General features: G+C 42.1%; 1 protein-coding gene across 1 annotated transcript in view; it reads left to right on the top strand.

Moving 5' to 3' along the window:
• The window catches only part of npr3 (natriuretic peptide receptor 3), a 27,333-nt gene extending 14,003 nt beyond the window's left edge, over positions 1-13,330 (top strand). The window contains exons 2-8 of the mRNA XM_037096911.1: positions 4,247-4,369; positions 9,609-9,784; positions 11,259-11,394; positions 11,708-11,802; positions 11,917-12,034; positions 12,145-12,229; positions 12,979-13,330. Of these exons, the coding sequence (XP_036952806.1) occupies positions 4,247-4,369; positions 9,609-9,784; positions 11,259-11,394; positions 11,708-11,802; positions 11,917-12,034; positions 12,145-12,229; positions 12,979-13,090 (845 nt within the window). The 3' untranslated portion in view covers positions 13,091-13,330. The remainder of the gene's footprint in view (positions 1-4,246; positions 4,370-9,608; positions 9,785-11,258; positions 11,395-11,707; positions 11,803-11,916; positions 12,035-12,144; positions 12,230-12,978) is intronic.
• Positions 13,331-13,808: the final 478 nt, after the last annotated feature.

Here is a 13,808-nt window from a genome sequence, read left to right as displayed (position 1 = left end):
AGAAACTATTATGAGCAAGGCAGGAAGCAGTGACTGCTCTTCACAGAATCTTATTGGATAATTTGTAAGCAAATCATTGGAAGCAACCATTTTTGTCTTTGTTTTCCATTGTGTCATCATGTCCATTTGTGTCTCATACAAAAATCATCAATATAGCAGCCATCATCGTACAAACGGAAATACTCCATGGTCAAGTACCCTAGACAAATACTCTGAGTTTACATTTATTAGTGATGCCACAAACACTGATAAACTTGCATGACAGCGTCATTGTTTCTAAAAATTTTTATATCTGCCAATCCAAACATAAACACTGAAATATGCTCTTCTGAATACCTTCATCCTAGCTGGATTTTTCCAGAAGCCATGTTTTCAGCAACATGTAATGCCCTTTATGTGTGTAAGGAAGAAAAAGCTTTGTTTTAGTGAATCCCTTTGTACGTGGGGACGGGGCCTCAGTTAACAGATTTTTGTAACCACCTCATTACTGTATTATTACAGAGACAGACAGATAGACAAATAGATAGACAGATAACTTTATTCATTCCAGAGGCGCTATTATATCATCATAGAAGCGGTAACATTCAAGTATAAATACAATCAAAATACAGGGGCAGATATAGAAACAAGTCTGTGTTTTTGACACTTTACCCTGTTAATAAACTTTAGTCTAATGTTACCGAGATATACCCATTGTTAATACCAAGCTAATAACTTCATCATGACTTGCAATGTTTTCACTGAGCTGTGTTGTAAACCACAACCAAAATTATTCACTGGAATCATACCTGATACATTTTATCTTGTTTATAAATTTTTTCAGTCCTAATCCCAATCACACCTTTTTCAATCCTGGATACTTCACTTACTTACTACACTTCTAAACCAGGTTTAAGATTTGTTACATCAGTCTTACTGATTTTATGCACATAGACATTGCTGTGCACACTTGGACATTGTTGTACTTTTAAACAAATTTTAAACCCTCAACTCTTACTGATCGCTGGATTACTATTTATCATCTCAACAACTGTACTATTTTACAAGTTATTCTTGACTGACAAGACGCTATCATGGCTGTGAGTATGAACCCTTCTAATTAACATTAGACCTTTAAATAACAAAGCACCCTTTATAAATGTGTGATTTCAGAGCACTGCATTGATTTTCCATGTTTAACTGAAACTTGGCAGCTACCTAATTAATACACAACAGTGAATTTAGTTAATCTCTCAGGTAAGGGTACAGCTACAGCCAGCCAAACGATATAATGGTGATACAGCATTCCTGTTTGGCTCCCGGACCATGGTCGGGAGGCACAGTGGAGATGATTTCCTCCTGGGCCGAAGTTTGTGTTTACCTTAGGGGTGAATCACTTTCACGTGTCAAGCTTGTCAGGAAATAATACCAGGGAGCTTTGCTGTATCTTGAGGAGCCGTCGCCTTTATTCACAGTCAAACTGCAGCCTATATTGTACACTTTATTGCTGTTGCTACGACTGCTACTCCTTTCGCTTCTCCTTCCTCTCCCATTCATTTATTGTATGCACGTACGCACACTCCCTCACTCTTGCTCGCCCACTCACACCTTACGTACACACACCTCACGCACTGCCCTATTCCTGAAAGGGGCGACACCACTCTTACAACAATGGCAATTGCAGATGCAGGAGACCCATAGACAGAACTTGAATCCCCTCCTCTTTCACTGAAGTTGCCGGTGCGGAAGCTTTCGGGTTTTCCATTGAGTTACATTGTTGACAAAAAAGCCACAAGCTCCGCAGAAACTAGATGGCAGGTAATTTTGTTTCCAAGTGACTGAAGATATACGTTATCATTACATTATTTTGTTAATAAATGTTTTAAATTTGACAATGTACATGTGGTACATTGCGAACAAAGGTCAGATATTATATTGCATAAAAGTCTAGTCTAATAATAGTCTAATAATGTGCTTAAAAAAAAATAACTGTAAAAATCAAGAATTGAATCAAACCATCACCTTAGAATCGAAAATGTAATTGAATTGAGGATTTGAAGAATCGTGACACCCCTACTCTCAGGGTTTGCATATAACAACAAGCCACGCATAACCGGATGGGAAGGTGGTCTTTCAGTGCTTCACTGATGAACAAATGAAATCATTACTGTTTCTCTACGACAACATTCCTCTTTTGAATCTCTTACTCTAAAATTTGCTGGCTCAAACTGGCTCTGTAACTCCTGGTGATCTGGTGTGACCAAAGTGTACAGATCTTAGCAAAATGAAGGCTGTTTATTGCCAACCTGTATGTGTCAGCAGGAAATCTGGTTTAACTGACATGTAAGGAAGCCCTTAACAAGGGAAAACCACATACTACTTTACCATGATTATGAACGGTCAAGGAAACCTCAGATCCCCCCCTTTTCACCGTAAATAAGCTTATTCAGCCAGCTAAACAATATCATCTGACTGCCTCTACTAAACTGTGCTGAGACTACACAGACTTCTTTGTAGGCAAAATTCACTTGATCCACCAACAGCTGCAGAATAGTATTTCCACTCAACTTCATGTTTTCATCTCCTCCCACCCTACTACACTTAGCTGTTTCTCTGCTTCCTTCCCTATTGATGAGTGGTTAGTTAGTGAATTAGTCACTTGAAATCCAGGACTACCACATGTCATCCTGACCCCATGCCCACTCCTCATACAAAATTGTCTACCTGTGCCCTGCACCCTGCTGACAAAGATAATAGATTCATCTCTCTCATTTGTTTTTGCTCCATTCAGTCTAAAAATAGCTGCCATTACCCTTACTCTAAAAACAATCTGGAAGTGACTTAGAGGATTGCACCAATTTCCGACCAATCTCCAATCTCCCATTCCTTGTAAAAAAAAACGTCTTGAGTGAGCTGTTGCCAGACGGCTCTAGGCTCATATGTCAACTAACAACTTATGGGAGGATTTTCAATCAGGTTTCAGGGAAAACACAGTGTAGAGACTGCCATTACCAAGGTTACAAATTCCTACTCCAAGCTGCTGACTCTGGGTACATCACTATATGTTTTTTCCTTGATCTTACTGTCTTACATCTTCTTTATCCCATGGTTCCCCACAGGTCTGAATTTTTGGGGGCTTTACTCTTTATTATTTATACATATATTTCTACAGTCTGAATATCTATTGTTATACTGATTGCACACAACTATACATACATACTAAACCATCAAACACTCTACCACTACCAAATCTCATTGCCATCTTACATAAAATTAACACTTGGAGTACCTAAAGCTACCTCAAGCTTAATCAGGATAAAACCAAGACTATCTTTATTACCTCCCGAGCCACATTTAGCAAAGTTTAGTTTTTTTCACAAAAGACTACTTCCTTATCTTTCCCACTCTGTACATCCGCACTTCCTTGCCCACTTACTTTGCTCCTCCAATGCCCATCATCTCTCACTTCCTCCCTCCCGACTTTGCACCATGGGTGACACAACCTTCAGTGTGGCTGGCCCAACTCCCTGGATTGCTCTCCCTCTGGGATTGCATCAGTACAAATGTGCTACTTCCTTTGAGTCACAACTTAAACTCACCTGTGAAGACTGGCCTTTCCCAGGGCTTTGTAATATGCATATTATGATTGTGTTTTATCTATAGTGTATATCTTGATGATGTTTGCTTTCTTGTGTTGATGTTTTTATTGTTTTTTTCTTTACTATGTTTTGACTGTCTTAAGCTGAAATGTGAAGTGTCCTTGGGAGACGCTGTGCATAAAATGTACCATCACTATTGTTATAATGTCATTAGAATACAAACTTATATTTTTCCAAAAAACACACTTAATACCTCTATGTCCTTAATACATGGACACACATGAATGTAAATTGCAACTTCACTGGTTGCATACAACCGTGAGGCTGTAACTCTAGTCAGCTGTTAGTTATTACATACTGGTGTTTCTACCTTGAAGTGGCACATCATTGAGGCTATTAATTTAAAAGAAAATTGGTCATTTTATTTGCTCAAAGCATGTTGACATATACCTTTTCTAATATCAAACAAACCCTTGTATTCATGCGTTCCTTGACAGTTACACTTTCATTCTACATTCTTCAACAAGATAAGTGATCAGTGAAAATATACAGTTTTAATGTGATTATGACACTGAGACAGAATACAGATTGACTAATTTCTTTTATTTATACAAAATGCTGTCTTTGATTACTAAAACTGCATTTGTATGTGTGTCACTTTCCTGCAGTGGTGATCATGTGCATGGGAGCAAACAACATACGAGAGATCATGCTGGCTGCACACAGACGAAGGCTGACCAATGGCAATTACATCTTCTTTAATGTTGAACTCTTCAATGCCTCTTCTTATGGTAATATTAATGTCACATTACTTTTAAATGGGTGTTTTTTTTTTTTTTGTTTTTTTGTTTTTTTTTGTTTTTTTTACAAAGTAATTGATGGCCAAATAATGATGAACATCAAAGGCTGGGTTTCACTAACATGGATAGATTTAGTCTTAGATAGCTCTAATCAGAGTTTAGTAAAACTAGGTTTAAAATGAGGTAAATGAGGGCGCGTACGTCGCCCGGATCGACGTCACCGGGGCCCCACCCTGGAGCCAGGCCTGGGGTTGGGGCTCGCAGGCGAGCGCCTGGTGGCCCAGCCCGAAGGAGCGATGTGGGCCCGCCCTCCTGTGGGCTCACCACTCGCAGGAGGGTCCAGAAGGGGCAGGTGCGGTGTGATTTGGGTGGCGGTGGGGGGACATGGAATGTCACCTCACTGGGGGGGAAAGAGCCTGAGCTGGTGCGAGAGGTTGAGCGGCACCGACTAGAGATAGTCGGGCTCTCCTCTACGCACAGTCTGGGCTCTGGAACTGAACTCCTTGAGAGAGGCTGGACTCTCTTCTATTCTGGAGTTGCCCGCGGTGAGAGGCGGCGAACTGGTGTGGGCTTGCTTATAGCTCCTCGGCTCAGCCGCCATGTGTTGGAGTTTACCCCAGTGAACGAGAGGGTCATTTCCCTGCGCCTTCGGGTCGGGGATAGGTCTCTCACTGTTGTTTCGGCTTATGGGCCAAACAGCAGTGTAGAGTACCCGGCCTTCTTGGAGTCCCTGGGAGGGGTACTGGAGAGTGCACCAACCAGGGACTCCGTCGTTCTTCTGGGGGACTTCAACGCTCACGTGGGCAGCGACAGTGTTACCTGGAGGGGTGTGATTGGGAGGAACGGCCTCCCCGATCTGAACCAGAGTGGTGTTTTGTTATTGGACTTCTGTGCTAGTCACGGTTTGTCCATAACGAACACCATGTTCAAGCATAAGGGTGTCCATATGTGCACATGGCACCAGGACACCCTAGGCCGGAGGTCAATGATCGACTTTGTGGTCGTGTCATCTGGCCTCCGGCCGTATGTCTTGGACACTCGGGTGAAGAGAGGGGCTGAGCTGTCAACTGATCACTACCTGGTGGTGAGTCGGATCCATTGGCAGTGGAGGAAGCTGGACAGACCTGGCAGACCCAAAGTTATTGTGAGGGTCTGCTGGGAACGTCTGGCAGAACCCTCTGTCAAAGAGGTCTTTAACTCCCACCTCCGGGAGAGCTTGGACCTGATCCCGAGGGAGGCTGGGGACATTGAGTCCGAATGGACCATGTTCTCCACTTCTATTGTTGATGCGGCTGTCCGGAGCTGTGGCCGTAGGGTCTCCGGTGCCTGTCGTGGCGGCAATCCCTGAACCCGGTGGTGGACTCTGGAAGTAAGGGATGCTGTCAAGCTGAAGAAGGAGTCCTACCGGGCCTGGTTGGCCCGGGGGACTCCTGAAGCAGCTGACGGGTACCGGCGGGCCAGGCGGGCGGCAGCACGGGCAGTTGCGGAAGCAAAAACTCGGGTCTGGGAAAAGTTCGGAGAGGCCATGGAGGAGGACTATCGGTCAGCCTCGAGGAAATTCTGGCAAACCATCCGGCGCCTCAGGAGGGGGAAGCAGTTCTCCACCAACACTCTTTATGGTGGGGGTGGGGATCTGTTGACCTCGACTGGGGATATTGTCGGGCGGTGGAAGGAATACTTCGAGGATCTCCTCAATCCCACTGACATGTCTTCCATAGAGGAAGCAGGGGCTGAGGACTCAGGGGTTGACTCATTCATCACCCAAGCCGAAGTCACTGAGGTAGTTGGGAAGCTCCTCGGTGGCAAAGCACCGGGGGTGGATGAGATCCGCCCTGAGTACCTCAAGTCTCTGGATGTTGTAGGGCTGTCTTGGTTGACACGTCTCTGCAACATTGCATGGCAGTCGGGGACAGTGCCTCTGGACTGGCAGACCGGGGTGGTGTCCCCCTATTTAAAAAGGGGGACCGGAGGGTGTGTTCCAACTATCGGGGGATCACACTCCTCAGCCTCCCTGGGAAAGTCTATTCCAGGGTACTGGAGAGGAGAATTCGGCCGATAGTCGAACCTCGGATCCAGGAGGAACAATGCGGTTTTCGTCCGGGCCGCGGAACGCTGGACCAGCTCCATACCCTCCGCAGGGTGCTCGAGGGTTCATGGGAGTTTGCCCAACCAGTCCACATGTGTTTTGTGGACTTGGAGAAGGCATTCGACTGTGTCCCTCATGGCATTCTGTGGGAGGTGCTCCGAGAGTACGGGGTCGGGGGCCCTCTGTTAAGGGCCGTACGGTCCCTGTACGAGCGGAGCAGGAGCTTGGTTCGCATTGCCGGCAGTAAGTCAGACCTGTTCCCAGTGCATGTTGGACTCCGGCAGGGCTGCCCTTTGTCACCGGTTCTGTTCATTATTTTCATGGACAGAATTTCTAGGCGCAGCCACGGGCCGGAGGGGATCTGGTTCGGGAGCCACAGGATTTCATCTCTGTTTTTCGCGGATGATGTGATCTTGTTGGCTCCTTTGGGCCGGGACCTCCAGCATGTCCTGGGGCGGTTTGCAGCCGAGTGTGAAGCATCTGGGATGAGAATCAGCACCTCCAAATCCGAGGCCATGGTTCTCGACCGGAAAAAGGTGGCTTGTCCCCTCCGGGTTTGGGGAGAGCTACTGCCTCAGGTGGAGGAGTTCAAGGAGTATCTTGGGGTCTTGTTCACGAGTGAGGGAAGCATGGAGCGTGAGATTGACAGGCGGATCGGTGCAGCGGCCGCAGTAATGCGGTCGTTATACCGGTCTGTCGTGGTGAAGAGAGAGCTGAGTCGAAAGGCGAAGCTCTCGATTTACCGGTCAATCTATGTTCCTACCCTCACCTATGGTCATGAACTTTGGGTCATGACCGAAAGAATAAGATCCCGGATACAAGCGGCTGAAATGAGTTTCCTCCGCAGGGTGGCAGGGCGTTCCCTTAGAGATAGGGTGAGGAGCTCTGTCACCCGGGAGGAGCTCGGAGTAGAGCCCTTGCACCTCCACATCGAGAGGAGCCCGTTGAGGTGGCTCGGGCATCAGTTTCGGATGCCCCCGGGACGCCTTCCTCGGGAGGTGTTCCTGGCATGTCCCGCTGGGAGGAGACCCCGGGGAAGACCCAGGACACGCTGGAGCGACTATGTCGCCCAGCTGGCCTGGGAACGCCTTGGGATCCTCCCAGAAGAGCTGGAGGAAGTGTCTGGGGTGAGGGAAGTCTGGGTGTCCCTTCTCAGACAGCTACCCCCGCGACCCGGTACCGGATAAAGCGGAAGAAGATGGATGGATGGATGGATGGATGGATGGTTTAAAATGAGTGCATCTAAATTTAAAATTAAGCAGAACTCCACACGTAGAAATGTATCTCTGCTTAGTAAAGCAAAGGTTATTCATGTAAAAGAAAGTCAACCCAAGTTTAATCAATGTACAAATGATACTCAGATTAAAATATAACATATTTTTATATTATTGATAATACAATATTGTCATTATATTATTGTATTATATTATAATATTAAGATATATGAATAAAATCAATTCGCAATTGAAGTGCTCTATTGTTAAAGACACAACCAGCTGCATCTCTTCCGCTTCTCTGTCCAACTGCCTTTCCAATCTTCCTGTTCTGGTATCTTGATAAAAATTCAGCAGCATCATCAAACTAATTTGATTATTTTGCGCAGTTATTTCAAAGAGACAGCCATGTTAAACCTCCTCAAGTGTAAGTTTAAAGTTAATACTGGGCCACACATTAAATTGAGGTTTAAAGATTTGGGGCAACAGAATTACATTTAATTTAGATTTTTATTTTTTGGGAGTTAAAAAGTTTGTCTTTAAAAGTTAATCTTTGTTTATTTAAAGCCAGTTCTAAGGTTTTGTGCAACAAAATTAACACTCAAACCATGATTTGATCAGGTTTAAAAAGCTACTCTTTGAATTATCATACATTTTCTGAAGGCTTTATGTATGAAAAACCTTATCGCTCTTCAGCCACAGAGCAGTCCTAATATAGTTAAACAGTACCAGATTTTCTGTTGTTTTGGTCTCTGATGTGAATGAAAAATGACAACCTGTGACCTGGGACATGATAATGACTGAGTGTGAAGTGCCCTCAGACACATACCTTCCACATACATACTAACAATACAACATAAAGAAAAAAAAGTGACATGGGATTTGTCAGTTATCCTGTACCCAACAGTATCCTGTTGGCTTGCCTTTGAACAGTGTGTTGTTAGGTAACTACAAGGATGGGTGCTGTCCTAGCCCTATTGTTTTTTTAATACTTCATGAATCTGAAGAGTTGGACTATGATACTGTGTCTATTTAGGCTCTCGAAGAAAAAGACATAAGAGACTGAGAGTGTATATGGGGTAACAACAATGTTTAAATTGTAGCCCTGTTGTTGTGCTGTTTCTCTCTTACGACTGTGATTTCCAAAACGTTTGAATGCAGTATAAATCATAAATGAAACAAAGAGAAATTTGTAAATCCTTATTGACATATTCATTGAAATCAATACAAAGAAAATACTGTATATGTTTTGATGAAGGTTATAAGTCATCCACAACATGGCCTACAATAGAGCACTTACAGACTCAGAGACACTTCACTAAACTTTTGCAATTGATTGTGTTTTGTTTTCATCTATATTTTACACAGTTTTCAAACTATTTTTCCATCATCATTCCAAAATATTTCTCTCAAGGGTTAGAGATCAAACCAGAGTTAACAGTAGAGTGCATTTGTACATATATCAGGCAGGTACAAACAAGACTCCACATGCTCTGCATCTGCTTTGGAAATACACATATTTTCCAACATGTTTTGTATTAAAATGTGGCATGAAAGTCAAATTCTATATACCCACTGACATTCCCAACCCACAAATGCCATGGATGGATAACTAGTTCATAGGGAAACACTAATTTAGAGGTAGAAACTGTGCAGGGTTCTTTTGAGTTTGTTTCCTAGCTGCCTGTATATATGATGTTTTGTTTGCTGCTTTGCCATTTTATCCATGACTTTTTTTTTGTTTGCTGTTGTTCTGAAGGCCTTCATTCTGTAAGGACTACACATTAGCTCAGCAGTCATGCTTTACTGTAAATGTACTGAGGTATAGCTTTAAGGGTTAATATTTAAAACAAATAGATTTTAAACACAAATTTTTCACTACAACATTTGTAAATTCAGCGTGTTCTGTCCCTCTAAAATATAACTTCAGGCAATGGCTCGTGGAAGAGAGGGGATGAATATGACAACGATGCGAGACAAGCTTATGCTTCTCTGAACACTGTGACACTACTCAAGACAGTCAAGCCTGAGTTTGAAAACTTCTCCATGGAAATGAAAATGTCCTTCAAAAAAGCTGGGTTCCTTGACTGCGAAGACTGCGGAAGTGTACGTATGTCAGTCCATCTCTATTATTTTCTCCACCATGTAAACATCTTATCACGGGCACAGGAGGCATTGAAAATGTAGGTTGGGCAATCTAACATACAAAGTAATTATCCCTTAAAACTAGCTCTCACTTAAATTGCTTAATGGCAACATCCTCAAGCAATGCAAAGCAGAGCAGGGGGCCTTATTTAATGCTGCTCACACGTGAAGGTATTCTTACCCCCATTATACAGGAAAATAAAATCTTTATTGATACAAAGTCTGTTTCATTATAATTACATTGCACACTGACAAACATATATACAGACTTAAGCAACACTGTGCAATCATCGTGAAGGTTTTTTTTTTTTTTTTTTTAACATATAGATCTAGTCCTAAAACATTTGCATGGAAACAAACAGCTCTAAATAAAATTATGATATAAGCCTTGTTGTTTCCCAACCAAATCCAGGTGAAAGGTGAAAATGAATTATTGCCAGAGGTAGTTCCCTACAAAGCTTTCTGAATATGTTTTTTTCTACCCAGGGTCAATTAGGAGGCTGTCTGATGTCGATCTGATGGAATCAGTCATTCCTGTAGCTTGTATTTCCCACTTTGAATTGCTTTTGTCTTCATTTCAAGAGTAGTTAGTTTATTTGACCACCTAAAATACAGTAATACTCATAAGAAAGCTTCATGATCTTTTTGATTTTGAAAAAAATGTCTCATCTATGAATGGGCCATTAATATTGACTATGGTTAACACAGATCTAACCTTTAAACCTTTTTTTTCAACAGCTACTTGATCCAAATTCTGGAGATTCTAAGTAAAGATCAGCAAGATCATTTTAACTGAGGTGATCTTCAATGAGAGTATGACTGTTGGTCCTGTTTGACTACAAAAGACTGACTGAAGAACTGCTAGAGAGATGTTTTCAGTACCCCTGACACAAGCAAGAAGACAACAGCAAATTACATGTTTGCCCTGTTGTCAAATATTAGAAAAATGCTAGTTATCTACAGCTCATTTCACCTGCTATTAATGACTAGTGAAAACTACTGAAAGCAACATGTGGCAACAGCTATAAAGAGGAGCACAGTGGATACTATATTTAGCTGCAGAGTTGAACAGTGAAAAGTCAGCCACTTAAATGATAAAAAGATTGCTGATGCAGCAATAAACCCTTTTATCTATCACCCTCCAACCAACAAAATCACATGTCACAAATGAAAAAATAAATTAAAAAATTTTAATTCCTGATAACAAATATTATAGTAGTACAGCTACCCCTACTGCTACTGCTACTAGAAATTACTTTCACTACCACATTTGTCACTGGTACCACTACCACTTCTGCTACTACTAATTATAGTAGTAGTCAGATGACTACTACCACTAATGATATGCATGTTACAATATGCAGTGTAATTCAAGTGGTAAGGTGGCACCTACTGTACAATCACTTCCTCTTTATGACTATATGTTCCTTTTCAGGTCAACATGTTTGTTGAGGGATTCCATGATGCCATTTTGCTGTATGCCATCGCCTTGCATGAAGCAATGAAAAATGGCCACAGTAAGAGGAATGGAACAGAGATCACCTCACGTATGTGGAACCGAACTTTTGAAGGTAAAGTGCTGCTAACTGCTTACAGTGAATCAGTAATGACTGCCACACCGTTACAACCAGTAGCCCACAAAAAGTCAGATCATGGTTGTTCTAGACCAGGGGTACTCAGATACCAATCTAAAAGGTTGAGGTCGGTCAGGCCATATATATATATATATATATATATATATATATATATATATATGTGTCTCAGGATAAAACTGTGTGTACTAGCCATTAGAGTTAACGTTAGCAAGCTATCAGTTTACTATCAGCTGGACAAAAAGTGATGCCTAATTGATATTCTTATTGTTTTCATGGTGGTGGTGGACAGGCATCGCAGGCCAGGTGTCCATGGATGACAATGGTGACAGAAATGGGGATTTCTCTTTGATGACTATGACAAATGTTGAGGCAGGAACGTATGAGGTAAGGTAAAAACCTTAGGTCCAACACTGAGATTGAGCTAGCTTCACAGGCAGAAGTTGACAAATGTGCTTGTTGAAATTCAACAGAATGATAATATGGTACATGGTCTTATAGGTGGTGGCCAACTACTTTGGTGTTAATGGAACTTTTCAGCTGCTGCCTACCTTCAACACTGACCACTTCACCCTGAAGGGAAGATATAAAGCACATGCAGAGAAACCAGCCAAGTCATGTAAATTAACACTGATGTCCAGTCAAACATGAAAACTTTGACTTCTTTCTGTGTTATTTGCAATATGTATGGTGGAATACATGTAAACCAATGACTGCGCTTTCAAACAGGTGGACTAGGAGTATCAGCTTTAACTGGAGTTATAGTGGGGGCTGTTCTAGGATCTGCAATGCTTATCGCATTCTACTTTTTCAGGTAACAATAAATGATATTTATCTTCTCATATATGCTGATACTATCACATTCAAGTGATGTCTGTCAAGTACAATTGGTGGACTCAGCTGTCAATTAAACTGGTCTACCTACCCTCCTACTCAAAGACTTACAGCCTCTGAGTGACTGAGTCACAGAGAGGTAGTTACAGAGACAGCACTCATCCTATTAATAGAAACTGTACCATCAGAATGATTTTGAAGCTGATATTTTAGGGTTATAAAACGTTACATAAAGCTGTTTAAACAGCTTGATTGACAGTAAAAGTCAATGGCTTTTCAGGTCTTGTTTTCATAGTTCATCTATTGTGTTGGTTTTCATCACATATTAATCGAACCAGTGATGCAGATGCATCACAGCAACTAAGCAAATCACAGAGATTTAGCTTCAGTTAACCCTTATCATATCCTATCTAAATCTTTTATTTGGAATTGACAGCACAAGATGTCCACATGTCTCTTAAACTGTTTATCGCAATCAAAAATCAAAACAAAATAAAACCTGTACATGGCTGTTCATGAAAGTACAGCACATGCACAGATTGAGTCATTTAACACAAAAAAGTAATGATTTTCTCTAACAAATAAGAACTAAAATTCTGTAATAGCTGCTGCTCCATAACTGTCAAATATTTTTGCGAACAAGATTTTGTGATAAAGCAATAATTGTGAAGAGCAAATGGATTGAGATTTTTTTTTTTTTTCCCCTCAATGTGATTCATTCCTTGACAGAAAAAACTACAGGATTACCATTGAGCGTCGCACACAAAGTGAAGAGCATGACACTGGGAAGCACCGTCAGTTACGAGAGGACTCTATTCGGTCAAACCTCTCAGCAGCATAAATGGCAGCAGCAGCAGTCCTGTCACATATCTTTATGTGACCAAAGACTTTGCAATGCATTCCAGTGGAGCCGAGCTGTTGAGACATTTTGTGTTTTTACCCTGTAATTTCTCTTGATTTATTGTAACTCAGGACAGTTCTCGCCGTCACAAAGCACCACTTACTTGGATTTTCCTCTTGAAAAGGTATGTGATTGTATTGGTGTACTGAAAACTTGGCCATTAAATTCTGATTTCCTTTACTTTTTTTTTCTATATTCAGATGGTGATAACTATGACTGTGAATGAATCAGAACCTACAGTGTATCTGCTACTTGGGCTGCGCTAGTAGGGTGGGTGAGGACAACCATTTTTATTACATTCGTCAAGACAAATAGAGGACTCATGTTGGATGGTTAACAATAATGCCAGAGCAAAACTTGCTGGAAATGATACAACTAGAGCTAAACGAGTCAAAAATGATATAGCTATGTGTAGTCCGGATAGTAGATGGGGCCAAATTTGAGGAGAATTTTTCACTTACCTCTGATTTCCACTGTATATGATCTCCACTGCGTTTCATCTCCGCCACGCCAGCGGAGCTGATAGGTTTCACTTTAGTCTGTGTTAATTTCCACCAGGTCCGCTGCGCTGGGTATCTGCTCCGTCCCAGCACAGGCAGTCCAGAGCCATCTGGAAAAGATACACAGGACATCTATATCTGGCCGATGCTGGAGCATG

Source organism: Acanthopagrus latus, chromosome 5 (assembly GCF_904848185.1).
Source record: "Acanthopagrus latus isolate v.2019 chromosome 5, fAcaLat1.1, whole genome shotgun sequence".
NCBI classification, from domain to species: Eukaryota; Metazoa; Chordata; class Actinopteri; order Spariformes; family Sparidae; genus Acanthopagrus; species Acanthopagrus latus.
Note: the sequence above shows the minus strand (reverse complement) of the source record. Positions and strands in the feature narration are given on the sequence as shown.